The sequence below is a fragment of the Chiloscyllium plagiosum genome, unplaced genomic scaffold, assembly GCF_037043375.1.
Source record: "Chiloscyllium plagiosum isolate Xiang-an unplaced genomic scaffold, Cpla_swu_hap1 HiC_scaffold_4, whole genome shotgun sequence".
Lineage (NCBI taxonomy): Eukaryota > Metazoa > Chordata > Chondrichthyes > Orectolobiformes > Hemiscylliidae > Chiloscyllium > Chiloscyllium plagiosum.
Genome location: NW_028270142.1, coordinates 33,406,298 through 33,432,279, shown reverse-complemented (window position 1 = coordinate 33,432,279; position 25,982 = coordinate 33,406,298). Strand labels below are relative to the sequence as shown.

Here is a 25,982-nt window from a genome sequence, read left to right as displayed (position 1 = left end):
TAAACGTTGAAGAAAAAATGTTGCCGGGAATGGAGGATTAGCGTTATAAGAAGAAGCTGGAATAGACTGGGACTTTTTTTCATTGGTGTATAGGAGGTTGAGGAGTGACCTTATAGAAGTTTATAAAATTATAAGGGGTATATATAAGGTGAATGGCAGGTGTCTTTTCAAGCCTAGGAGGCATATTTGTAAGGTGAGAGGAGAAAGATTTTAAAAAGACATTAGAGGCAACTTTTTTACACAGTGTGTGGTTCATATGTGGAATGAACTTCCAGCGGAAGTGGTAGATGCAGGTACAGTTATAACATTTAAAAGACATTTGGATGACTACATGAATAAGAAATGTTTGGAAGGATATGGGCCAGCGCAGGCAGGGAGTACTAGTTTAGTTTGGAATTATGGTCAGCGTGAACTGGTTGGTCTGAGAAATCTGTTTCTGTGCTGCATGACTATGTAAAATAGTTCACATTTATCAAAGTCTCAGTTTTTTTTTTGGCAAATACTCTGAACTATACACATTCCTGATTTGAACTACATCACTGTTCCTTCACTGCTACTAGGTTAAAAAATTTGCGTTTCCCTTCCAAACTCTGTATGTGTGCCTTCGACCACCTTCTCAATAGAAATTAGAGATGGGCAACAAATTTGGGCCTTGCTAATGACAAACCCATCCCATCAACAAATAACAAAGCACCCCTATTCTACTGGGTCTGATTTTATTATTTTTCCAGTGGTCACAATTCTAAAATAATGAAGTGAATCTACATTTTTAAAATTTTACGATATAAATTGAGACCTTTTCTCAAAGCTTAGCAAGATGGGTTTTTTTGTAATTGTACAGACATCGATTTGTTACTGAATGTAAAACTCGTTTTATGAATTTGAGGAGGCTGGAATACATGAATTATGAACTGAAGTAGGCCATTTGGATGCTCAAACCTGTCTCTTCACTCAGTAAGGTCAGGGTTGATCTATTTATGTCTTGAATTCAACATTCCTGTCTTTCCCTGCTGACTGTAGATTCTTATTGGCAAGGGAATCCGTCTGCCTTGGCCCTAAATATACAATAATTCTGCCTGTAACACCATCTAAGCCAAAATGTTCGAAGTCAAACAACCTTGTAAATTATAAAAAAATTCCACTCCTCTGTGCCCTGAAAGGGCAAGCTGTTTAAAATAAATAGTGCCCCCTAGTTCCAGATTCAACCAAAAGAGAAGCATCCTTTGCATAATGACTTTGTCATGACACGTCAGGATCTTATACATTTCAGTCAAGTCACCACTCACTCTCCTAAACACACATGAAAATTAGCTCAGTCTGTGCAACCTTTACTCATAAGAGGTTGTTCCAGGTATCATCATCTAGAAAACCTCTTCTGAATCACCTTGCATTTATATTCTTTCTTAAGGTTGGAGACAAAAACTAAACATGGTATTTGAAATGTAGCCTCACTAACTCTTAATATAACGGAAACATAACATCCTTACCTTTGTGCTTAATTTTTCCTGCCAAAGTGAACAACTTCACACCCTTCCACAATATACTCCCATTTATTGGATGTTTGCCCACTTACTCTGCCTATCTGTCCCACCTGCAATTTGTTTCTTTACTTTGCTGCCTGTCTTTGTATCATCTTCAAATTTAGCGAATACATTTTCACTCCCTTCATTTAAGTGATGATATAATTTGTAATGTGGTAAGGTCATAGCATTTCATCATGTGGGACTCCATTCATCATATGCTGCCACCAGTAAAAAGCTAGTTGTCTCTTTAATGTAACTAATCTTTTATCCATATTAACATGTTATCCATACTCAAAACCATTTCCATCTAAAAGCGAAAGGGCAGAAGATAGACGGGAACATCACCACCTGCAAGGTCCCCCCCAAGCCACTCACCATCCTGATTTGAAAACATATTGACATTCCTTTATTGCCATTCCTTCAGTGTTGCTGAGTCAAAATCCTGTAACACACTCCCTAATAGCATTGTGGGTTGAGACACACACACAGACTGCAGCAGTTTAAGAAAGCAACTCGCTACCACCTTGCACAATTATATGTCTTTTCCTTAGTTTGATACTTTCCTCAACTTACTTAGTTAACCACAGATGGTAGGTCCTCACCTTCAAATTATTTTTTGTCATTGAGCATGTACTTATTGAGTACCATAGCAAAGTTACAGGAAAGAACAAAGCCATTCAACCCATTGTGTTTTCCTTTAAATGTCTGCTTCTGCTTCTCTGTTGATTTATCCACTGGCTTATTTGCCTATTCACTTCAGGCAGCCCAGCTTTGTACCCCCGTAGTTCCTCTTCGAGTTTAAACCATTATCCTTAAAGCCACTGTTCTCCCTTTCAACTGAATATAAAATTCAGTCGTATTGTGTTTGCTGCCCATAGAGTGCCTTTAATCTAAGATCATTAATTAATCTTGTCACACGACACAATACCATGCCTGTTATAACCTACTGTCTGGTCAGTTCCAGAACTTGCTGCTTTAACAAACTATATCGAAAGTGTTTTATGAAAGCCTCATCCAGGTGACTGTTTATTTCCGCCTCTTTATCACCAGGGGACAATTTTTTTTTCTATACTTCATCCAACATTAATACTAATGTTAGTGGGTCTGTACACCACCACTACTAGTGAGTTCTTTTCCCTACTATTTCTTTTTCCACCCAAAATGTTTCGATGTCCCAATGTCTGAAACCATGGTCATCTTCAAGTATTGCACAAATACCATCCTTGACGAATAGTGCTACCCCTCCAACTTTGCCTAGCTTTCCATTGTTTTTGAATGCCATATACCATTCAATATTATGGACTCTGTTCTTGTCATCATGCAACTACATCTTCATAATGGCTACCAGATAATTTTCACTAAATCCAGTGTGAACTGTTGATTTGTTTGCTTAGCCGCAAATGCTATCTGCATTCATTTACAAAGCCATTAGTTTAGTCTTTTTGTCAAGTTTGTCATACTTCCCTAGGAAGCGTGCTGGAAGTCAAGCTCCAATATTCCCAAAGTCATCACAAAAATAGATTTTATCAAAGCATGCAAAATTCCTCAATGTACTTTATAAAAAAATACCCAGGTTATTAGAAAGCATGGACTAGGGTTCTGCACTTAACTGGAATTACTGTTTACGGGTAGTTCTTGTATAACGTGATGGTTGCCTTTTGTATAAACCCACATTACAGAAAAATCGTGCTTTAAAAACAGTGTTTAATAGTACTCAGTTGCTGATGTAATCACTTAACAGCCAAACATGTTTTAAAAGTTCATACTTCAGAAACAGCATTCCCATTTTATCAATCACGTTATAGCGACTTCATGTTAACGAAACATGTTATAACAGAATGACCTATGTCACAAATAAGTAGACTCTATCAACAGGCAAACAACTGTGAACTGCCAATATATAACTGTACTAGTTATAACTCTAGACCCCTTATAAAAGTCCCTGTACACATACATGCAGACAGACAAAAAAGGTGTTCTGGAATGACTGGGAAGATAGTTCACTGGCCCCTGTCCACAGAGTTTGTTGGGATTGTTCTTTTGATTGCCAAGACATGCAGTTCATCAGTCTGTCTTCACAAACTACTTAGCACATCCTTGCAGGGGGACGGACTGACTAGTTCACAAATTGCAAAGTCTGGTAATTACTCGTTGAAAATAAACTGGCTTTCTTTTGGTTTTGGGTACCTTTTACTGTAGAAGGAGAGAGAGAGAGTGAGACGCACCACCACCTTTTGGAGGTCAGAAGTCTTCAGGCCATATTGTTCACACTCCCAAACTGTTCAATTATCTAATTGCTGGCAAGTAAAACACGTATGTCAAGGACAACTTGTCAACATGTGACAACCCAGTTAGCTGCTTGTTGCTGGCCAATTCTCAATTTGTACATATTCCCGAATGCCAACCTGCCTGCAGTATCCATCCCCCACTGCTTTGACAAGCAGCAGTGTAAGCAGCACTCAGAATGAGTGTCAGTAATTTTCTTTTAAAAAGTACAGCAATCCACAATTCTTATTCTTCTTTAAAATAGTCCTTTTCCTCAATCAATAATACAAAAAAAGTTTAAAAATGCAAAATAATACTGAATACTTGTGTTCCAGAACATGCCACATCTGTAGCCAGGCTGCTGCACGACAGTTAAAACACTGGCATCAACCCAACAATGTGGAAAATTGTACAGGTAATTTCAGTACGTGAAGAGCAGGATAAATCCAATTCGGCCAGTTTTCACCCCATCAGTCTGTTTCGGTCATTGGTAAAACGATGGAAAATATGATTGACAGTGCCATCAAACAGCACTTACGAACAATAACTTGCTCACTGACATTCTATTTGGGTTCTGACAGGCCCACTGAGCTCCTGACCTTATTACAAAATCCGATAGTTGTCTTGGTTCAAATGTTGACAAAAGAGATGAGTTCCAGTGGTGAGGCGAGAGTAAATACCCTTGACATCAAGGCTACGTTTGACTACATGTGGCATCAAAGATCCCCAGCAAACCTGGGGTCAATGGGAATCACAGGAAGCCTCTCCACTAGTTGGAGTCATAACTGGCACAAAGGAAGATGATTGTGGTTGTCAAAGGTCAGCTACCTCAACTCCAGTGCATCTTTGCAGGAGTTCCTCAGGTAGGTATTTTCCTAATCCACCTCTTCAGAGATATTATGACATAACGTCTGGAGAAGGTAGGGCTTGAAGGCCCAGAGTTCCCCACGGCACTGTCCTAGGCCTAACCATTTTCATCCGACTCATCAATGACCTTCCCTTTATCATAAGGTCAGAAGTAGGGATGTTCACCGTTGGTTGTACAATGTTCAGTACCATTCACGACTCCTCAGATGCTGAAGCAGTATTTTCCAAATGCAGTAACATCTGGACAATATCTAGATATTTGATAAGGTATAAAACATTAGGCTACTTAATATGGGAAGTGCCCATGGTGGTGGGAGAAGTATACCAGCATTGATAGAGGTTTGGCTAACTAATGGAGGACAGAGATTTGGGATAAGGGCGGCATTTTCAGGTTGCAATCCTGTAACTCGTGGCGTGCTACTGGGATCACTAGTGGGGCTACAATTATTAACAAATTTCTCTTTTGAAAGTCACAAACGAATATGCCTCGACAACTTTCATAGGTTATGTCTAAAAACAGAACACTCCATATACTGGAAACCTGAAATAAAAACAGAAAATGCAGAAAATACTTTGTAGGTCTGGCAGCAACTGTGACAAAAGAAGTAGTTCATCTTTTAAGTCTGTGACCTTTCATCAAAACCTCTTATCTCGTGTTCATTCTCACCTTTCTACAAATTCTACTTTTGATACGTTGACAAATTGTACAAGTAATTTCAATCTGACGAGTAATCAATGGGCCAAAATTAATACATTTCAGCATAATCTAACTGAGTCCTTCATCATAAAGGACAAAATGAGGAAATCATTCCACCAATGCATGTTTTTGGTGGTAATTTATCTGCTAGTGTTAAATTAGTTTGGCTGTTGAACTGTAAGGGCTGCATGTTGCCACCTCCAATACTGACACTTGGTGAATGTTAGCACTGTGCATCTTTTAAACCCAGGAATGTAATGCTGTATCTTGTCAGTGCTCAGACATTATGGCACTTTGCTCTTTGAAATTTTACATGTTGTTGAGTTCAGACAAGGTACAGCACTAATGCTTGTGAGTTCAGATAATGCACACCATAGATACTCCATACTACACTGTACTTAACAAAAACTGGGTTGAATTACTCATACGCTATGATATGGCCAGTTGCACCACCTGCTTTCTGTTGGTGTCACATTGTCATATGACATTGTAATTAACAAAAACAGTATATTTTGTTTCCATGTCCAGGCACTGAAAGTTAAGGAATGATAAGACAGAAGATATAGAAGCAGAAGTAGGCTATCCAGCCCCTCAAGTCTGCTCTGTGATTCAGTGAGATCATGGCTTTTTTGATAATCCTCAACTCTACTTTCCTGCCTTTTCCCTAATAATTCTCAATTCTCTTCCTGATTTTAAAAAAATCTGTCAGTCTCTCTCATGAATATACTTAACGACCCAGCCTCATCAGCCCTCTGTGGTAAGAAATTCCACAGATTCACAATCCTCCAACAGAAGAAAGTCTTTTTTAAATGTGCAAACCCTCTTTCTGAGATTATGCTTTCTGATCCTAGACTCTCCACAAGGGGAAACAATCTTTCCATTTCTACCCTGTCAAGTCCTCTAATCTGATCAAGAGTTTTAAAATGATAGTTGGAATTCAATGGAATAAACAGGAATAAACTATTTCCATTGATCAGGAAATCCAGAAGGAGACAGCACAATGTAGAAATTAAGAGTTAATCCATTCGAGTGAAATCAGGAGATACTCGTGTTAAAAGTGAAAGAAATATGGAACTCCTATTTCAAAAGCATTAAAATGTTCATTAATATCCATTTTCAAAACTGAGAACAACAGACTTTTGTTAGGTAGTAACAAGCTATATGAAAATAAGACATACTGGAAATGGAATTGGGATATAGATCAACCTTGATCTAATTAACTGTCTAGAGACAGAATGAACTATTTCTGTTCATTAGATTTTTTAATATCTCAAAATTTGACTAGCTAAAAATATTACAGCAAATAGCAAGAGCTTTTAGTGACAATTGTACAATTTGAACATATGTTAACAGAATTATCCAGCATGGACACAGTGTATTAGTAAGATCTGAATTGTGGAGGATTTGAAAGCACTCTTGTGTTCTATTTTAAAAAAAACTTGCTGTTTTTAAACTTTAATAATTTTTGTGATATTTAACTTTAATTGGCAGACAGAACTGGTTTCATTATTGATGGTGAGAAAAGTAAAAACGTCTATTGAATTTATGAAAATCAAATCATGTTTTTGATTTTGTAAAGACTACTTCCTGAGCTCTTTAGAGATTATAAAAATTTGAAACTGTATAGATGTGGATTTTTTTTGTCTGGTTTTGTAGTGTATTTGTTCAAATAAAAGTGCACAGTGATACATTCACCAATAGTGTGCTAAATCTTTATCTTATTATGTGTGAGTAAGTTGCACAATCCCAGCAAGTAACTGCTGTTCAGTAATTTTTTAAAAAGTGGGAATCCTAAAATTGCATTTCAACAAAATATATTTCAACTTTTTCAACTATGTTACAATTTAGCAACAATCTAATGGGAGTTATTTCTTTTTTGAAAGTGTTTAATGGAATAACATACTATGTGATGAAAGGAGCATGTGACAACTAGTCTGTATTCATTGTATTTCTTCTCTGGGTTGTAAGCAATTTTGCTTTCTTTCCAGCCGTGCCTTTCCTGCTAAATGGTCAGTCGCAGGTGGAAGTACATCAAGAGGTTAGTTTTGTGTTTAAATATTCAGAACTAAAATTGTAAACTATAGATGCTGGACGATATTTAATCAGAGATGATTGCTCAATAGCAATATTGTGGGTGGCACGGTGGCACAGTGGTTAGCACTGCTGCCTCACAGCGCCAGAGACTTGGATTCAATTCCCGCCTCAGGCGACTGACTGTGTGGAGTTTGCACGTTCTCCCCGTGTCTGCGTGGGTTTCCTCCGGGTGCTCCGGTTTCCTCCCACAGTCCAAAGATGTGCAGGTTAGGTGAATTGGCCATGCTAAATTGCCCGTAGTGTTAGGTAAGGGGTAAATGTAGGGATATGGGTGGGTTGCGCTTCGGCGGGTCGGTGTGGACTTGTTGGGCCGAAGGGCCTGTTTCCACACTGTAATGTAATGTAATCTAATCTAATCTAATCTAATCTAATCTAAATTACTGGCCTGGTAATCCAAACTGTACCAGCTGGTGGAATTTGAATTCCATTAATAAAATTTAGAATTGAAAGTGGTCTCAGGAATGGTGACCATGGAATTGTCTTTAGTTGTCATAAAAAAACCACGCTCATTCACTCAGGTCCTTTACTTTGTTTAGGCCACTTGTGATTCCAGGCAATATTATTGCCTTTCAACTATCCTCTCAAATGGATTAGCAAGCCATTCAGTTCAAGGGTGATAAAGGAAGCATACAGCGAGACCCACATCCATGAAAGGATAAACAAAAACATTTTTACTTTTTTCCCTTAAAAAAGTTGACCTCTTCCATCCTAACTGGATAGAATGACATTCTTGTCATTGTATGTTATACATTGGCCAGAATTACTTTGCTGGTCCGTATTGCAATACAAAAACTACTTTGCATTAATTTATTCTGGTGAAAATAAACCAAACTATCATTGGCATAAAAAGAAATTGAATCTTTCTCTTTTTATTTCCAGATCTTTTACTGTGTTCCTTTATACACAGTACGATTTTGCTTTTATTGCTTTAATCTCATTTTTATTTTCCTAATTTCTTTCTTGTTTTGTTCTACTGTTTCCTTGTTACTTTACTCATCTCAATTTTTTTGTTTAAAATGGACTTAGACTGCTTTGTTTCTTAGTTTTATTTATAGTTCATGCATCAAATCATCTGTTCAGACAATCCACTTTGCTTTAGCTCTTATTCTGTTGCCACTCTTGGAGTGCGAATTCATTTTGCTGTTTTGATCAATAAAATCACTACAAACTTTAAGATGTCATCAAAATTTGTTCATTTTTGAATAAGATTAAGTTAATAACTTATTTATATGCACTTACCATAATTTAGCCTCTGGAGCTGTATCAACACTCGTGAATCTCCCGTGTATTCCTTCCAAGACCCTATATTCTTTTAATCGTGTGGTGCCCAGAATTGTATGCAGTCTTGGAAATAGGACACAAGAAGACTTTATTTAACTATGGCAAAACTTCCTATCCTTTATATTTTACCCTTTATAACATTAACATTCCATTATCCTTTTTATTATTTTTGTACCTGATTACATTTCGATTATTCGTTATTCCAAAATTAACAACCTGGGAATAAGATGCTCTGGATTCCACATTTTCGTCCATTCATTTGATCTACTGATGCTGATAATTTTTAATTCCCAACTGGACTACTTCATATTCCGCCATTTCTTCTGTGATCATACTTGAATATATGGTTTTCATGTATTATCGAAGACATTGATAAGTAAATGCTTGGTATAGTAGCGTGGAACTTAAACATTACGGAAAAGAGACACAAAGTTGAAATTTTCTGTCTTTCACTTATCGAGTTGGAGCCAAGGTTTCCTCAAAATTTTCTTGCTGCTGTATGTAGACCACCTGCATTCAGGAGCAGAAGCCATGCATCAGCATGTTGATCGATATGCCTGGATGTTGGCTAGGGTCAAGAAACCAAACATTGAAGGGGAACACCAATTTATATAACATGAGAAGAGGGTGCTGATTGTTTGGGCTATGGTTGGCATGGAGATGCAGTGGATCAAATGTATACAGAAACATATTTCTTTCCTACATAGACAAGGTTTCTATTGAATATATGTAGCCTCTAGCACATGAACTACAAATCTGAGTGACAATCCAAAAACCTGGTTTCGAGCATAATTCTTAGCATAGTCTTGATTATTTGGCAAATGTTGTAAAATCGCAGAATCACACCTCGTGCACTGCGATGCCTCACTGGGGTAGTATGCTGGAAGTCCTTGTGATTCCTGGAGTCTTCACAAAGATTAAAAATATTGATTAATTTTAATCTATAATTAAAAAATTATTTCAGAATTCCCCAATTACACTCAGATGACAGGAGGCAAAGTCCATGCTTCTATACTTAACAATGCTAACTATTTATTACAAATAATTAGGTTCCAGCTACTGGTAAACAATTATGAAATATTGACAATTAACTGCTAGTTAAACACTAACCCCTTTATAAAACTTCCAGTCTGCACAAACACAGACAGGCACAACTGAAACATAGATGTTACAGGTGGAGGGAAGACCAAGAAGATAGTTCAGTGGTCCATGTTCACAGAATTCACTGAGGTAACCTTCTTGGCTTGTTAGGACTTGCTGTTCTTAATCTTGCATCACCAGGTACTTTCACAGAGTCACAGAGATGTATAGCACTGAAACAGACCCTTTGGTTCAACTCATCCATGCTGACCACATGTCCGAAATTAATCTAGTTCTGTTGCCAGCATTTGGCCCATATATCTCTAAACCCTTTCTATTCTGTACCAATCTAGATGCCTTTTAAATGTTGTAATTGTACCAGCCTCCTCCACCACTCCTGGCAACTCATTCCATATATGTACCACCATCTGCGAGGAAAAGTTGCCCCTTAAATCCCCTTTAAATCTTTTCCCTCTCACTTTAAACTTATGCCCTCTAGCTTTGGGCTCCCCTATCCTGGCAAAAAGGCCTTGGCTATTTAGTCTATCCATACCCCTCAAGATTTTACAAGCCTCTATATTGTAACCCCTTAGCCTCTGAAGCTTCAGGGAAAATAACCCCAGCCTATTCAGCCTCCCCTCTAGCTCAAGCCTCCAGCCCTGGAAACATCCTTGTAAATCGTTTCTGAACCCTTTCAAGTTTCACAACATCTTTCCTATAGTAGGGAGACCAGAGTTGAGCGCAGTGATTCGGCAACTTTTGGAATAATGTCCTGTACAGCCGCAACATGATATCTCAACTCTGATATTCAATGCACAATTTCACTTGCTTGCAGAAGACACAAAGTAACTGGTTCACACTTATCGAGACTGATTTATTGGTTAAGAGCCACAGCTACAGTAACTGATGAAGAAAAATAAGCTGAAAACCAAGAGTACTGTGGATGCTGAAAATCAGAAACAAAAACAGAAGTTGCTGGTAAAGCTCAGCAGATCTGGCAGCATCTGTGAAGAAAATTCAGAGGTAATGTTCCAGATCCAGAGACCCTTCCTCGGAACGGATATAATCTGAGGGTCACTGGATGCAAAACGATAATGTTGATTTCTCTTCACAGATGCTGCCAGAACTGCTAAGCTTTTCCAACTACTTCTGTTTTTGTAAGGGAAATAAGCTGACTGACTTTAGGATGAAGTATCTTTTACTGCAGAGAGAAAGGTCAGCTCCTTTAGTGTCGGAGATCTGCCTCTGACCCAAACGTTCACACTGTCAAGCTGCCACAGAGCTCTGCATTGGAACCTTGTCATCCCCAACAGGTCACCATTCCCCAGATCAATCAGCTATTTGTTGCTGACTGAATCTCCAATTGTGTATATCCTTTAGCTCCTCATCTGACACTAGATCCCCACCCTTAATTGCTAGTGTAAACACCACTAACATTGAATGTCAGATAATTTGCTTTTAAAATTTGCAGCAATCCTTTCCACAGCCCTTTGGTTTTTAAAACAGTCCTTTTTTCCATCTGAGTCACAATTAAAAATAAAGAAGAATAAAAACATTATGATTTTTAAGCGGTGAGTTCTGAATTTTGCAAAGATGGATTGTTTGCATATCATTGACTTGCTGCTCTTTTCATGTGGTTGTGGAGGTATATTGTTTGATATGGTCTATCAGACGTACAGCCTGCATACTTGGCACACCCATCACCTCAACTGTCACCTTAATTAAGGAAGTGTTAGATAGTGGCAGTTAGATATTCCTTTATGATATCCACCTAACCTGCACAACCTTTGGACGATGGGAGGAAACCACAGCACCCGGTGGAAGCCCATGCAGACACAGGGAGAACGTGCAGTGAAACAGGATTGATTCATTCCATCAGATAGTTCTTTTTATATTTGCTATTTATCTATGATATTTTTATTGTTTGCTCAACTTTGATGTTGACTTTTTTTGAAGCTTCAGAACTACTATTGTATTTGAACTTTTCTGTTCAATACATCTATTTATATTTAGGATCTTTCCCTTCCCTTGTATGTTTCAGTCCCAAGCAGCAAGTCTGCAGCTACCCCTGGTGGTTTGCAGCGTTCCAGAAGTGACATAGATGTGAATGCTGCTGCATCTGCAAAATCACGCCATGCCGCTGGACATGCAGCAACAAGCCGTTTAACTGCATCGAATGTTCCATCAGGAGCTTATGCTTCACTTGGTAAGATTGATTAGTTCAAAATTTTCTCCAAAGCTTTTGATCTCTGATAATCTTTAACTCCACTTTCCTGCCTTTTTCCCGACATCCCTTGATTCCCTTACTGATTTAAAAATCTGTCTATTTCACCCTTGAATATACTTAATGACTCCGCCTCAACAGCCTTCTGTAGTAAAGAATTTCAGATTCACAACCCTCTGAGAGAAGAAATTCTTCCTCATCTCTCTTTTAAATGTGTGACCACTTATTATGCTTTCATGCCCCATATTCTCCCACAAAGGAAATCAACCTTTCTGCATCCACCCTGTCAAGTCTCCTAAGAATTATGTATCTTTCAGTAATGTTGCCCCTCATTCATCTATGTTCTACTCAACCTCTCCTCTTAAGACCAGCGAGGCGATGGTCTAGTGGTATTATCACCAGACTATTTATCCATACATCCAGTTAATTCTCTAAGCACCTAATTTCGAATACCTCAATGGCAGCTGGTGAAATTTGAATTAAATTAGCAAAAATTTGCAATTAAGTGTGTAACAATGACCATGAAATCATTGTTGATCATAGAATCCCTACAGCGCATCAAGTCCGCATGGACCTTCCGAAGAGCATTTACCATGCCTAATATATCTAGCATGCATATCCCTCGACACTAAGGACAATTTAGCGTGGCTAATCCACTGAACCTGCACAATCTTTGGACTATGGGAGGAAACCACAGCACCCGGTGGAAGCCCATGCAGGGAGAGCATGCAAACTCCACACAGACAGTTAGTCAAGAACCTGAGTCCTTGGTGTTATGAGGCAGCCTACGGTGGTGTATTTGATGCCTTTTGGGGAAGGAAACTTTTCATCCTTATCTGGTCTGGCATAGATGAAACTCTAATTAACTGCCCTGTCAGCCATTAGGGATGGGCAAGAAATACTGACCTAGCCAGCCACGCCCATATCCCATGAATGAATAAAAGAAGTACCTCCACATCTGGCATCAATTCAGTGAACCGTCTTTGGACTGCTTCCAATATCTTTCCTGAGATCAGGGCCCAAAACTGTTCATAGTATTCCAGCTGTGGTCTAGCTAACAAAACTTTTCTAGTTTTTTTACCTCCATTCCCATTGAAATACAGGACACCATTCCATTTGTCTTTCTGGTTATTCAGTGAATTTGAATGCTAGCTTTCTGTGATTCTTGGATGAGGACTCGTAAATCCCCATGTTCTGTAGCTTCTACAGTCTTCTTGCATTTAAATAATATTCACCTCCTATTCTTCCCATCAAAGTGCATAACCTCAAATTTCCCCACATTAGATTCCATTTGCCATATTTGTGTTCACTTGTCTATATCCCTCTGCAGACTCTTTGTGGGCTGTCACCCTCACCACGTGCCTACCCACCTACTTTTATGTCATCCACAAGGTTGGCTATAATACATTAAGTTCCCTCACCCAAGTCATTAATATAATTGTAAATAATTGCCCCAGCAATGATCCCAATGGCACGCCTCTACTTATACGTTTCAAGCTTGAAAATGCCTCTCTTTATCCCAACTCTCTGTCCTGTACTATTTAACTAATCCTCCACTACATAGATGAGGCATCGCCTCATGCTCCCACAAGAAGGTTGAACAGTTCATCAACGCCTGAACACCTTCCACTCTGACCTCAGGTTTACCTGGCCCATCTCGGACATCTCCCCCTTCTTTCTGGACCTCTCCATTTCCGGCGACCGACTCAACATGGACATCTACTTCAAACCCACCAACTCCCACAGCTACCTGGACTACACCTCCTTCCATCTGCCTCCTGTAAAAATGCTATCCCTTACTCCCAATCCCTCTGCTTCCATCGAATCTGCTCCCAGGAAGACCAGTTCCACCATAGAACATCCCAGATGGCCTCCTTCTTCAAGGACCACAATTTCCTCTCCCATGTGGTTAACAATTCCCTCCAGCACATCATCTCACTTCCCACATCTCTGCCTTTGAACCCCACCCCTCCAACCACAACAAGGACAGAACCCCCTGTACCTCACCTTTCACCCCGCCAACTTCCAGATACAACTCATCATTTTCCACCAGTTCCACCACCTACAGACCCCTCCACCAGAGATATATTTCTCTCCTCACCCCTATCTGCATTCTGCAGAGACCATTCCCTCCGCAACTCTCTTGTTAGGTCCATGGACCCCACCAACTCTCCCTCCACTCCCGGCACCTTCCCTTGCCACCGCCTGCGCCTGCGCCTGCACCTCCCCCCTTACCTCTGTCCAAGGCCCCAAAGGATCCTTCCACATCCGACAGAGATTTTCCCGCACCTCCACGCACGTCATCTACTGTGTCTGTTGCTCTAAATGTGGTCTCCCCTGCATTGGGGAGACAGGACACCAACTTGTGGAATCTTTCCGAAAACATCTCTGGGACACATGCACTAAACAACCCCACGACCCTGTGGCCGAGTCCCCCTCCCATTCCACTAAGATCATACAAGTCCTCGGTCTTCTCCACCACCAAATTCTAGCCACCCAACACCTGGAGGGAGAAAGCCTCATCTTCTGCCTTGGGAACCTCCAACCACACAGAATCAATATTGATTTCACCAGTTTCCTCAATTCCCCTCCCCCAATCTCATCCCAGATCCAATTTGGCACTGCCTCTTGAACTGTCCTACCTGTCCGTCTTCCTTCCCACCTATCGGCTCCACCGTTCGCTCCAACCTGTTACCATCACCCCCCACCTTCATCTATCTATTGCACTCCCAGCTACCCAGTCCCTCCCATTTTTCTATCAGTCCCCTTCGGCCCCTCCACATTCCTGATGAAGAGCTTATGCTCAAAATGTCAACTCTCCTGCTCCTTGGATGCTGCCTGACCTGCTGTACTTTTCCAGCACCACACTTTTTGACTCTGATTTCCAGCAACTGCAGTCCTCACTTTCTTTTAGCCAATCCTGTATGCATGCTAATATACTTCCTCCAATACCAAGGGTTCTTATTAAATGTCTTCTGAAATCCAACTAAATTGCATCCACTTCTTTAGCTTTATCTAACCTGGTTATTACCTCCTCAAAGAATTTCCCTTTCATGAAGCCATGCTGGCTCTATTTGATCATATGACATATTTCTAAATACTTTGCTATTATATCCTTTATAATGGACTCTTGACATTTTCTCAACAATAGATACAAAGTTAACTGGGGTGTAGTTACCTTTGTTTTGTCTCCTTCACTTTTTAAATAGAGCTGTTACATTGGAGGCTTGCAAATTTTCTGGGACTGTTCCAGAATCTAAGGATTCTTGGAAGATTACTATCAGTGCATCTGCTACTTTTACAAACCCAAACCCTAAGAAATAGGAACAGGAGTAGATTGTTTGGGTCCTTGAGCCTTCTGTGCCATTCAGTAGGATCATGGCTGATCCAACGTTCCTCATACAGTATCTATTCTCCTGTATTTTCCCCATTTCCCTTGATTCTTCTACTGATCACGAATCCACCTATCTCAGCCTCAATTGTATATGTATCTCTGCTCTGCCAGCTCTATGTGGCAATGAGTTCCAAAAACACTCAACCCTCTGAGAGACGAATGTTTTGCTGATCTCAGTCTTAAATTTCTGAGACTATGCCTTGTGGTTCTAGACTGTCCTATAAAGCGAAACATCCTGTCAGTGTTCACCCTGTCAAGCCCCTATATATTTCAGTGAGATCACCTCTCATTCTCTTTAACTCCAGTGAGAAGACTCCCAATCTGTTTAGCTTCTGTTCATGAGACAGTCCCTCCATATCAGGGATCATCTTTGTGAATTTAATGAATTGCTTCCAATGAAATGATATATTTTCTTAAATATGGGAACCATAACAGTTCACAGTACTCTTAATTATGGTCTTATCAGCACCTTGTACAATTGTAGTAAGACTTCCTTACTCTTATACTCCAACCCCCTTGAAGTAAGTGCCAACACATTCTATTAGACTTCCTGATCACCTGGCAACTGTGTCCCAGCTTTGTGTTTCATGCAGAAATATCTCCAAGTCCCTTTATGTTTCAGCTTTCTGCAGATTGTCTCCATTTAAGTAACTAACTTTTGTTTCCCCTTCCAAAACCCAAGCTAGAATGCATCCCATTAGTTCCAGGAGAATTTTGGTGTTTCGACCCATTAGATTCCCTACCACTTTTTCACTGTTGATAGCTATTGTGTTTATTTCCTGTTCATTTGCTTCTTGAATATTTAGTTAGTGGGAATGCTGATAGTGTTTTCTACTGTGAAAACTGACAAAAAATATTTATTCAACTCATCTGTCATTTCCTGTTTCTCCATTATTATATCCCCAGTCTAATTCTCCAAGGGTCTATATTCACTTCAACGCATCTCTTCATTTTAATGTATTTAAAGGATCTTTTGCCGTCTGTCTTGATATTACTTAGAAATATATCCTCAAAATTTATTTTCTCCCTCTTTATTGTTTTCTTAGTCATCTTTTGTTGATTTTTCAAATTTTCCCAATCCTCTGACTTGCCACTAATCTTTTCCACATTTTGTTTTCTTCTTTCAATTTGGTCATAGAGTCATACAACATGGAAATAAACCCTTTGGTCCAACTTGTTATCACCAACCAGATATACCTGTTTGACCTATTCCCATTTGCTAACATTTGGCCCATATTCCTCTCAACCCTTCCTATTCATATACCCACCCAGATGCCTTTTAAATGTTGTAATTTTATCAGCCTCCACCATTTCCTCTGGCAGCCCTTTCTGTATGTGCACCACCCTCTGTGTGGAAAAAGTTACCCCTCAGGTCCTTTTTGAATCTTTCACCTCTTCACCTTAAACCAATGTGCTCTAGTTTTGGACTCTCCCACCGTAGGAAAAAGACATTGGTTATTCACACTTTCCATGCTCCTCGTGATTTTATAAACCTCGAAGGTCACCCCTCAACAGATGCCTCCAACACTCAAGGGAAAAAAGCCCTAGCCTAATCAGCCTATCTCAATAACTCAAACCCTTTGGTTCCAGCAACATCCTTATAAATCTTTTCTGCACCCTCTCAGGTTTAACAAAATCCTTCCTTTGGAAGAGTGACTAAAATTGTTTGCAGTATTCTAAAAGTGGTCTCAGCTGCAACATGATATCCCAACTCCTCTCCTCTTCTCTCCTTGTCTGACCAATGAAGGCAAGCAGCAAAACACCACCATCAGCACCCTGTCCACTTGCAACTCCATTTTCAAGGAACTATGCATCTGACCCCTAGGTCTCTTTGTTTGGCAACATTCCCCAGAGCCCTACCACTAATTGTATAAGTCCTGGCCTGGTTTGCCTTTGCAAAATGCAACACCTCACATCTATTTAAATTAAACTCCATCTGCCACTCCTTGGTCCTTTGGCCTATCTGATCAAGGTCCTGTTGTACTCAGATAGTTATCACTGTCCATTACATGATCAGTTTTGGCAAGACCTGTAAACTTACTAACCAGGCTTCCTACAGTCACATCCAAATCACTTGTATAAATGATGAAGAGCAGTGGACCCAGTACTGATCCTTGTGACACACCATTGGTCACAGGCCTCCAGTCTGAAAAGCAACCCTCCATCGTCACCCTCTGTCTCCTACCTTCAAGCTAATTTTGTATCCAATTGGCTAACTTCCCCTGGTTCCTATGTGATCTAATCTGATTAATCAGTTTACTATGCGGAGCATTGTTGAACACTTTGCTGAAATCTATAAAGACAAAATCCATCGCTCTCCAGCGCATCTCCTCCACTTGCCGCACCACCACCCTTGAACCCCACTCTTCCCAACGCAACAGGGACAGAACCTCCCTTGTTCTCAGCTTCCACCCCACCAACCTCCACATACATCGCATCATCCTCCATCACTTCCACCACCTACAAACTGACCCCACCTACAGAGACATATTTCCCTCCCCACCCCTATCAGCGTTCCAGAGAGACCTTTCCCTCCACGGCTCCCACGTCAGGTCGGTGCCCCCCACCACCACCACCAGCCCACATCTCACACCTGGCACCTTCCCCTGCCACCGCAGGAAGTGCAAATCCTGCACCCACCTCCATCCAAGGCCTTAAAGGATCCTTCCACATGTGATAGAAATTTACCTATACCTCCACCAATGTCATCTACTGGATTCAATGTGGATATTGCTCCCAATGTAGTCTCTACATTGGGGAGACAGGACACCTCCTTGTGGATCATTTCAGAGAACATCTCTGGGACACCTGCACCAACCAACCCCACTGCCCCATGGCTGAACACTTCAATTCCCCCTCTCAGTCAGTCAAGGACATGCAGGTCCTGGCCCTCCTCCATAGCCAAGCCCTCACGCCTGGAGGAAGAACGCCTCATAATCCACCTTGGGACCCTGCAACCAAGCGGGATCAATGTGGATTTCAACAGTTTCCTAATTTCCCCTCCCCCCACATTATCCCAGTCCAAAGCAACCAACTCAGCACAACATGTTTGTAATTTTTATTAATGACTTGGAAGAGGGAGTCGAAGGGTGGGTCAGTAAATTTGCAGATGATACGAAGATTGGTGGAGTTGTAGATAGTGAGGAGGGCTGTTGTCGGCTGCAAAGGGACTTAGATATGATGCAGAGCTGGGCTGAGGAGTGGCAGATGGAGTTCAACCCTGCCAAGTGTGAGGTTGTCCATTTTGGAAGGACAATTAAGAATGTGGAATACAGGGTTAACGGTAGGGTTCTTAGTAAGGTGGAGGAGCAGAGGGATCTTGGGGTCTATGTTCATAGATCTTTGAAAGTTGCCACTCAGGTGGATAGAGCTTGTGAGAAGGCCTATGGTGTATTAGCGTTCATTAGCAGAGGGATTGAATTCAAGAGTCGTGAAGTGATGTTACAGCTGTCCAGGACTTTGGTTAGGCCACATTTGGAGTACTGTGTGCAGTTCTGGTCGCCTCACTTTAGGAAAGATGTGGAAGCTTTGGAGAGGGTGCAGAGAAGATTTACCAGGATGTTGCCTGGAATGGAGAATAGGTCTTATGAGGATAGGTTGAGCGTGCTAGGCCTTTTCTCATTGGAACGGAGAAGGATGAGGGGTGACTTGATAGAGGTGTATAAGATAATCAGGGGAATAGATAGAATAGACAATCAGAAACTTTTTCCACGGGTACAACAGAGTGTTACAAGGGGACATAAATTTAAGGTGAAGGGTGGAAGGTATAGGGGAGATGTCAGGGATAGGTTCTTTACCCAGAGAGTGGTGGGGGCATGGAATGCGCTCCTATGGGAGTGGCAGAGTCAGAATCTTTGGTGACCTTTAAGCGGCAATTGGATAGGTACATGGATGGGTGCTTAAGCTAGGACAAATGTTCGGCACAACATCGTGGGCCGAAGGGCCTGTTCTGTGCTGTATTGTTCTATGTTCTATGTTCTATGAGGTAATAGTCCAACAGGTTTATTTGAAAGTATAAGCTTTCAGAGTGCTGCTGCTTCATCAGGTAACTAGTGGGTCAGGATCATAGGACACAGATTTTCTAGTAAAAGATCAAAGTGTCATACAACTGATGCGATATATTGAACAAACCTAGATTGCTATTAAGTCTTTAATCACTTTGAATAGGGATGCAGGTTTCGATTGATTAATATGTAAATCCCAGAATTTAACAGCAATCTAGGTTTGTTCAATACATCCCATTATTTGTTTGGCAGTTTGATCTTTTACTATAAATTCTGTGTCCCATGATCCTGCCCCATTAGTTACCGTATGAAGGAGTAACGTTCGAAAGCTTGTACTTTCAAATAAACCTGTTGGACTATAACCTGAGTTTTGTGTGATTTTTAACTTGTGTGATTCACTGCTCACAGTGTGGTCTCCTCTACATTGTGGAAACAAAGTGTAAACTGAGTGACCTCTTAGCAGAACACTTGGGTTCTATCTGCAATAAAGACTCTGAGCTTCCAGTTACCTGCCATTTCAACACACCACCCTGTTCCCTAGTCAACATCGCTGTCTCCAGTGAAACTCAACACAAGGTGGAAGAACAGCACCTCATTTTCCACTTGGGGATTCTGCAGTCTTCCGGACTCACTATCGAGTTCAATAACTTTAGGGCTTGAGCGCTCCTGTGTACTTCCCCAACCCCCCACACCCCAGGTCTTGTTGTCACGTAGTCTGCTATTATACACCACCCATTGTTAGATACTAACTTTCCCCGTTAATAGCTAATCACCCTCTTAGCCAGATTCACTCCTTTGTCTGTCCAACTGCTGTGCTCTTTCTAATTGGGCTCAATCTCCACCTATCGTTTGCTCTTTTCCCCCCCTTCATCTTCTGCATATGAACCAACATTTTCCTAGCTATCATTAGTTCTGCAGAAGGGTCACTTGACCCAAAACTGTGATTTCTCTTCTCAGGTGCTGCCTGATCTGCTGAGCTTTTCCAGAAATTTCTATTTTTGTCTTTGCTTTACAACATCTGCAGTCCTTTGGGTTTTTATATACAACAAGCAATGAACTCCAGTAACTTGTTTTCAGAAGAGAAACAATTCCTTCCTTGGTCCTTATTTTTATAAAGTCCTTTTCCATTTTAGCCCACAATCAAAAATACGTAAAAATAAAAGAAATGTGGCTTTTGCAAAGTATGGTGAAGGAGTTTACAGGAGAGATTGCCCTCTCTCTCTCTCTCTCTTTTTTCTCTCTCTCTCTCTCTCTCTCTCTCTCTCGAACCATTAGCTGGTGGCACTATAGCTTGGCTTTATTGGTTAAATTATAGGATTTGCATCACTCACTCAAGACAGAGATTAATTGGCTGGTAGTTACACCACTCAAAGATCACATATGAGTGCTGCTGGCTCTACTGTAAGTGGCCTGAAGTTTATCATGGCTGCTGTGGGAAACTAAGTCTTGGGGTTTTACACTATGAAGGAACTCAAGAGCATAGAAGGAGGGGAGGAGGCCTATGAATTGTTGATTGGCATCTTCAGAGGAATGTTCTACATGTACACCTGAATGAGGTGCCCCCTTACTTTCCCACCTTTGCTCATGTAGGCATTTAAAAATGATCTTCCCACTTCTGTCTAACTGCTCACAGCAGACATATTTTCATGTAGGCATTATTGGGCTCAATTTAATTTTTAACGGGCTCCAGCCCCCTCTCATCATTCATACTAGGGGTTACTTTGTGAGATCAGCTGGGCACCCAATCTATTTTATGTGCCCTTAGCCAAAATAAAGCACCTGGTGAGAGCATGTAATATCCAGATCACGGTTTCTTGTACGATAACCTTCACATTATTGCTTGCATTGATCCTTACAACACACAAGAGGCTGTTCAGTCCATTGCATCTGTATTAACCCATTGAAGGAGCAATTTACCAAATGAAATACCTCTGTCTTTTCCCTGTTGTTCTGCAGTTTCTTTTTCCCTTTTCACAGAATGATCCAGTTCTTTTCTGAAACCATCTGTTGATCCAGCTGCTACCACAGTTTCAAGCAATGCATTCAAAATCTCAACTACTTAATACATGAAAATGTTTTTCCAAATATTTCTGACAATTGCTGATTTTAACAATTATCTTGAATCTGTGCCCAGTGGTTCTTAATTCTTCTATCAATGGGAACAGTTTCTCCCTAGTGATTGTCCAGAGCCATGATTATTTCAGACATCTTTATTAAATATCCTGTCAACCTTCTTTTCTTTGAAATTTTCTAATTTCTTTCTGTTATTGAAATCCACCACCCTTGGAACCATTCTAACAAATATTTTCTGCACATTTTCTAATGCCTTCATGTCCTTCCTAAAGTATGGTCCTTGAGCCTTCTGTGCCTCTAGTTGAGATCAAACCAATATCTCACACAGGTTTAAAATAACTTTCTTGTTTCTTAGTTCTCAGCAGTCCTATTGATAAACCCAAGTTGGTATATACTTGATTAACTGCTCTCAATTTATCATGCCACCTTTGATGATTTATGCTTATATGCACCCAGGTCCCTCTGCTTGTGTATCCCCTTTAGGATTGTACCCTTTGTTTTATATTGTTTGTCTATGTTGTTACAACCAAAGTGAATCAACTGCATGCATTCTGCATCTGTTCCAGCTGTTCACACCTATTCCATCAACCTTTGTGTGTCCCATACACTCGCGTGATTCACAAATCTTCGAAGTTTTGTTTCAGCTGCTAGTTTTGAACTTGTGCCCTTGCATCAAGGTCTTATACTAATATCAGGAAGATCAGGAGTCCTAAAATTGATTTCTCAGAATTACCACCTGACACCACCTTCCAACATATATAAAAAAATTATTTGTTTTGTACTCTTTGTTTCCTATCACTCAACCAATTTTGTATTCACGTTGCTACTATCTCTTTTGTTCTATGACAGTCAACTTTGGTCATAAATCATGCTTCTGGAATGTAAATTACATAAACAGTATACCTTTATTAGACTTCTGTATTATTTAAATCTCAAGGAAGTTAGTTAAACACAATTTCCCCTTAACAAATCCTTGTTGGCCTTCTTAAATATTTGATGAATTGTTAGATGTCCTGTTTCCAAATGCCATAAGTAATTGTTTCACCTATGGAGATTATTGTACATGAAATCTAACATCATAACTCTTCCCTATTCTTTGCTTGCTCTCCTACAAAGATGATGCATCTGACAAGGCAGATGGTAAGAAAATTGCCTACCTGTCCTTCTTTATAATAGTGTTATAGATCTGTAACTAACATGTCTAACATGTTTATGGGTATAAATGCTGAATTTAACAATAAGTATTATTATGTCTCTTAATTGGAAGTCTGATGAATAGTCATTTATTTCATCTATCTGAAATATGTAACACGTGGGCTAGTTTCTTTCTTGAATTTCATCCCATTAAGAGACAGTATAAGTGCATTATTACATGGTATGAATCATCAGTCAAATGCATGGAGTTCAAAACTAATTGCCTACGTTTTTCTTAATAAGCTTGTAAAGCCCAAAATATCTCGTACTTTTTTCATTCATGAATGTTTACAAATTCACCATAATCCCTGAGACAAAAGTAAAGTGCTTTTATCAATTCGCCAATAATTTTACTATTAAAAGATATAATTGTACTCATTTGTTCAAAATTATGCACACTGTTGGGAACATTTTTTCTGCTAAGGAATTTGTTCTATAGATGGTCAGCACTGAGAATTTGAATTTCAGTTTTTAAGAAATTAGTTGGTAAAATGTTATTTTAAATAAATCATTCATGAAGACAGGACTGCTGTGGATCATAGCTATCTGGCCCAGCACTCTATAACAATGCTGTCAGTCATTTGGACTTGCCTTGTTCTTTGACCCTCTAACTAAATACTCCAAGATTTTGTTATTCTCTTGGGTAGAAACTATGTAAATTGTATGCTCATCCATCCATCACTATGCCAGATTGTTCTCCTTCATTGTCCTGCAGAATAAAGTCATTTCTCTTGTCTTCGTACAGCTTTTGTAAGACCCAAACTTTCTACTTAAATATTAAATCATAATTTTCTCTCATTGGTCTAATTCCTCTCTCCAAATCTCATTTGCATTTGCTTCTTTCCTTCAGAAGGAAGGAAATTTCATCTTCCCACTTTGCATTACTGAATTTAACATTATTTGTGTCCCTATTCAACCAATCTTTAATGTACTTTATATAATGGGATGATATTTGTGAAAAATGCTACTGAAATGAATTATAATAATGCACTCATTAGTTTATTGCTCTTTGGAAAAACTGCCCATTAGATGCTGCAGTATCTATTTAGCATCTATGTGTATTTTCCTGCTCTCTTAAATCCACCTTCCTCGAGTTTGAGTACCTCTATTGTTTACATCCACTTCTCTATTAACAATCTTAATTTAACTTAATCATTAGATTAAGTTAGATTATATTGTACCATTTTTATTGAGGTAGCAATCCCTTCAAAGATTCATATGCCATGAAAAATGATTTATGTTTAATAACCAAACTTTTATCTTTTACATATTTTTAACGCAAATACTCCTTGAAAAGAAAAATATATACATACACCAGTACATCATTTGTTTTAATAGATTTCCTTTTCTAACGTATATATTTATTTGCATTCTAGGTCGTATCCGTAACAGGCAGTTACTCTCAGGAACTGCCACTGGTGCTGGTGATGCTGCTGATTCTAGAGGACGAAGTCGTACAAAAATGGTGTCTCAGTCTCAACGTATGTATCTGATATGTTGTCATACAGTATGATGGAACACATCTAGTTTTATGTCAAGATAAAGCTAATATCGTTGTGTTGCTATGCACAGAGAGGATGTATCAGTGTTGCACTTACCATTTTAAATGTTGAATGATTACTAAGTTTTGAACAACTGTTCTATGTCTCAGGTTTAACATCATCTGAAGATAACAAAGGTATCTTGTTATTATTTATATTTTTGTTTTTCTTTTTGCATGTTCTGATGATTTCATGTTAAGCTAAGTGTTGTAATAGTTCGTCAAATTCCTCCCTTAAAGTAGTAGACAGCCATGAGCAGCAAATAATATGTTGCTGTTAATTTTTTTAGCTTTACCGTGAATTTTGTAAATGTAAGATAAGAGAAGCAACATTTGGCTCTTTTTATGCAGAGATTCACAATAGAAATGGTCTTCCATTTCTGTCCTTCGGACATTTCGTCTTTGTATTGTTTCATATTTTATGGTTATTTCAAGACAGGAGTAGGGAGAAGTACTTGCTCATAAAGTCAGTTTCTTTCTTGCTAGCAATATTTTAGAGTGTGGTGAAAAATATTGAATAATTAATTAATGTTTCATTGTTAATTTTTCAAAAATGATATATCAATAGGAAAGGTCAGGTAACAAACGAGCCCATGAAGAGTGGACTGAAAGTAGTATTCTGCAAATAGTTATTAAGTTTGTGTCATAATGTTGAGATGTTTGGGCTGAAAAGGTTTATCAAATGAATGTTCCTTTTTGTGGACGATGTGTGATGATTCTCTGATATGCTATGTGTATATGACATTACGCTAACCTAATTTGTATGTGTTGGCATGAGAAAAGTGTCAAGAGGAGGCAAGCTGCTTCCCAATAGAAAGGGAAAACAAAATATCACATTCACAATTACTTGTGTTCATATATTTCATGTAACAAAACATACCAAAGCACTTCGTGTAAGTATTGTCAAACAAGATTTGACATCAATCTAAGTAAGGTCCTAAATGGGCAGATAGTCAAAAGCTTTGTTAAGGAGTTTAAACTGTGAAGTTTAAGAAGAGAATGCTCGACTTTAGGACATAGGCACTTTTTAAACATTCTTAGCTGGATGGGGTCACCAAAGGTTAGCATTTGTTTCCCATCTCTAATTGCCCTTGATCTGAGTGGCTGACTAGACCGTTGTAGAGACAGTAAAGAATTGCTGTGTGTCTGCCGTGACAAGTCGGCCAAACTAGGCAAAGATGGCAGAGTTCCTTCCCAAAAGGACAGGCGTGAGCCAGATGGGTTTTTATGATAATCAACAGTGGACTAGCTTTTTATTCCAGATTTCCATTGATTCAAATTCTACCATCTGACATGGAGGAATTTAACCAATGTCCCTGAATGATTAACCTAGGGTTCCGGATTACTATTCCAGTGACATTAGCACTACACCACCACCTCCAAGTTGGCAGCAAGCCAGCTTTTTCCTACCTCATATTCATGCTTTGAGGTAGGAAAAAGCATGGATGAGGATTGAATGATGAATAAGTGTTGCCATTGCAAAATTAGTATTTTTCATGAAGTCTGTGTGTCACATTAGACCTAAGCATCATTTGCATGAAATATTAAATTAAGGCTATCAGTCTGTTTCGGTCAAAGTTAAAAATCTTTTGGTAAGATTCATTATTGAACTGAGTGTGCTACTGCACTCTCAACAGTGGTGCTGAAAAATCCAATGAATAACTCAGCAGTGTTTACAGGATATTGCTGATAGAAGATTACTGTAACCTGCTTAAGTCACTGCACTCCAATTAGTAATCTATTGCA

At 39.5% G+C, this 25,982-nt stretch overlaps 1 protein-coding gene across 48 annotated transcripts in view; it reads left to right on the top strand.

Annotated features, from left to right (window-relative positions):
• The window catches only part of clasp2 (cytoplasmic linker associated protein 2), a 328,546-nt gene that overhangs the window by 161,086 nt on the left and 141,478 nt on the right, over positions 1-25,982 (top strand). For 25 of the 48 annotated variants that reach the window (XM_087986097.1, XM_087986086.1, XM_087986096.1 and 22 more), the window contains 5 exons: positions 7,341-7,390; positions 11,849-12,013; positions 22,619-22,642; positions 24,073-24,177; positions 24,348-24,374. In XM_087986097.1, coding sequence (XP_087842223.1) covers positions 7,341-7,390; positions 11,849-12,013; positions 22,619-22,642; positions 24,073-24,177; positions 24,348-24,374 — 371 coding nt within the window. The remainder of the gene's footprint in view (positions 1-7,340; positions 7,391-11,848; positions 12,014-22,618; positions 22,643-24,072; positions 24,178-24,347; positions 24,375-25,982) is intronic. The other 23 variants (XM_087986116.1, XM_087986105.1, XM_087986103.1 and 20 more) reach the window with 3 other exon arrangements.